At 39.2% G+C, this 2623-nt stretch overlaps 1 protein-coding gene across 1 annotated transcript; it reads right to left on the bottom strand.

Moving 5' to 3' along the window:
* Positions 1 to 817: 817 nt before the first annotated feature.
* LOC110637112 (uncharacterized) lies at positions 818 to 2623 on the bottom strand. Its single transcript, XM_058129383.1, has 2 exons — positions 2386 to 2623; positions 818 to 2271 (listed from the first exon to the last, which is right to left on the bottom strand). The coding sequence occupies exons 1-2, from the start codon at positions 2621 to 2623 to the stop codon at positions 818 to 820; spliced, it is 1692 nt and encodes a 563-aa protein (XP_057985366.1).

Raw genomic sequence — 2623 nt, 5'->3', positions numbered from 1 at the left:
GAGCTCCATATGACTAAATTCTCATCCATTCTTTTTCACACAAGACCTAAGACTCTAACACTATGCTTTTCATACCTTTGCTTTGAGTCTTGATTTCCATAGCCTTTTTTCTCATTTTAGATTTGTCTTGAAATACCTTTGAGTATCCTTTCTCCTTAGATGCAACTTCAAAGGTTCTTTATGCATAAGACAAAGAATCTACACATCACTTTAAGGTTAGGTTAGATAGATTCTCTTTGAGTTTTGTTATCATCAAAATCAATGCTCATTTTGAGCTACACGGGGTCAACAATCTCCCCCTTTTTGATGATGACAAAACTCAACTGAATCAACAGTCAAAAATAAAAGTGTGTGAGAATTTATGTGAGTATGTAAATCCAAGTATAGTATACCGAAAATGCTCCCCCTAAATATAAGCATATAATATCCAAGAAATCCATTTTCTGTACATAAGCTCCCCCTGAATTTATGCTATAAAACATATTCACACTTCACAAGTATATCCAGCAACACAAGTATCATCACATATATATATCACCACACTTCACAAGTATATATATCAACACATTTCCATACAAGTATATATATCAACACATTTCCATATTTTCATGTTCATCAACACATATTCACATATCCATAACCATTCTCCCCCTTTTTGTCATCAATCAAAAAGGAAACAGGAGAAAGTACCCAAAAAGAATCATGTGAGCCAAAATGTAAATGCAGTAAGATAGACAGTAGGAAACTAAAACCAATATCAGCAAACAGACTAGTAAACTAAATATGCAACCAGTAAACTAAAAATCCAGATGAGAGGCTATTTAAGTCTTTTACTCCTGCGAGTGGATTTTGAGGGCACCATTTTCTTCCTAGGCAATTTAATAACAGGGACCGGAGGTGCTTGGTCAGGCACTTGATCATCTTTCTCGGCCTCATCGTCTTCAGAAGGGGGTTCAAGAGCAGTAGCTAACGTTTGATAGGGATTGGACATAGTGGACTTGTACCTTTTCTTACCTTTCTTGGCTGCAGGGGCAGCAGCTGCAGAGAGCTGAGTTTGAGCACTAGCTTGGTGGTCTTTGAAAGAAGTTTCCTGGTGCTGTGTAGGAACATCAGCAGTCTCAACTAGTGGAGCAGGTGAAGGTTCAACAACTTGTTCAGATTCTAGAACCTTTTCACCTTCCTTTGGTAACTCACTTTCAGCTGCTACAACCTTGTTACCATCAAGTTCAGTAGGTACATCAGCTGTAGGACCAATCTCAGGTTCAAGGACCTGGTCACTAGCATGCTCAACATGGGCATCCACTATAGGTTCAAGTTCAGGTTCAGCTACTTGGCCACTTTCATATGCCATAGCAGCAGGAGACTCTTCAACTTTGTTGCTTTCTCCCTTATCAGCAGAAACTTGAGTAGCAACCTCAACTTTAGTTGGAACTCCAATTTCCTTGGCCTGCTGAAGGTCCATTATCAGCTTCTTTAACTCCTCATTTTGAGTGAGCAGGTGACTCACTTTATAGTCAACTACATCAACAAATTTTCTGAGAATGTCAAGGGACTGATTTGTTGAACTAAAATGTTCATTAACAGTAGCTTTTATCCCTTGAATTTCACTCAAAACTGCACTGACTGATTCAGAATCAACCTTAGCAGAGGAGGAACCACCCTTTTCAAATCTTGTCTTTCTCCCATCAGTGTCTGAATGGATTTCTCTAAGCACTATCAAGTCAGCCCGAGAGCTTTCCTTAGAAACATTCACATGTAGCTCTTTAAACACAGCAGACAGAAGGTGTGCATACGGCAGTTTTCCAATCCCATAGGCTTTGCACATGTTTTTGAAAACTAAATAAGCTAGATTCAACCTAACTTTATGCACAATGTGCCACATAATACACATGTCCAAGTGACTCAAATAACCATAGCTACCAGATTTCGGACAGAACACATAGTTCACCATACTGTGAATAATTTTGATATGCTGGAGGGCTTTTGTACTGGTGGATTTCTCATTTTTAGCAGTGTTAGCAGGGAACACCTCATTTTCAAACTCAACCAGATTGAATCCTGCTACTCTAGCAACATCCTTATGTGTGGAAATTCGATTTCCATCATTGGGCAAGTTTAAAGCCGTGGCTATCAATTCAACAGAAACACTATATGTATTTGTATTCAAAATCACTTCAAATCGATCCTCATCAACAGTTCTCATGGTTCTATAAAACTCTTGAACAAGCCTAGGGTAGTACTCATTCGCACATTCACATACATCCAACCATCCTTGAAACTCAAAAAGCTCTTTAAAGTGAAAGTTTACCTGATTAAAGTTCTCCCATTTGATGAATTTGCAATCCAACAGTGCTTTATCCACTGAACCCGAAAATTTTTCGATACCCATTTTTCGTTTGGTATCCATCCCTTGCTTCTGTACTGTCTTTTTCTTTTCTGGCGTCGATTTAGGGGATTCGACACCCTTGGACGAGTGTGAAGACTCACTAGCTGATTTTGATTTCGGCAAGTTTTGCTTTCCTTTCATTTTCTTTCGCAATGCCGCGACAGGAACATCGTCAGAGGCTGACGAGGAAGATGAAGCAGCTTCAACAACAGGGGATTTTCGTTTGGTGCGAGCCAT

Source organism: Hevea brasiliensis, chromosome 11 (genome assembly GCF_030052815.1).
Source record: "Hevea brasiliensis isolate MT/VB/25A 57/8 chromosome 11, ASM3005281v1, whole genome shotgun sequence".
Taxonomy (NCBI): domain Eukaryota; kingdom Viridiplantae; phylum Streptophyta; class Magnoliopsida; order Malpighiales; family Euphorbiaceae; genus Hevea; species Hevea brasiliensis.
The sequence above is the reverse complement of the archived record's forward strand: the minus strand, read 5'-3'. Positions and strand labels throughout refer to the sequence as shown.

What these genes read in the sequence shown, in the direction of transcription:
- LOC110637112 (XM_058129383.1), bottom strand. Translation starts at nt 2,623, where the DNA reads ATGGCTCGCACCAAACGAAAATCCCCTGTTGTTGAAGCTGCTTCATCT. An exon ending in GGATACCAAACGAAAAATGG is followed by an intron (nt 2,272 to 2,385) that starts GTATCGAAAAAT and finishes TTGAGTTTCAAG; the next exon opens with GATGGTTGGATGTATGTGAA.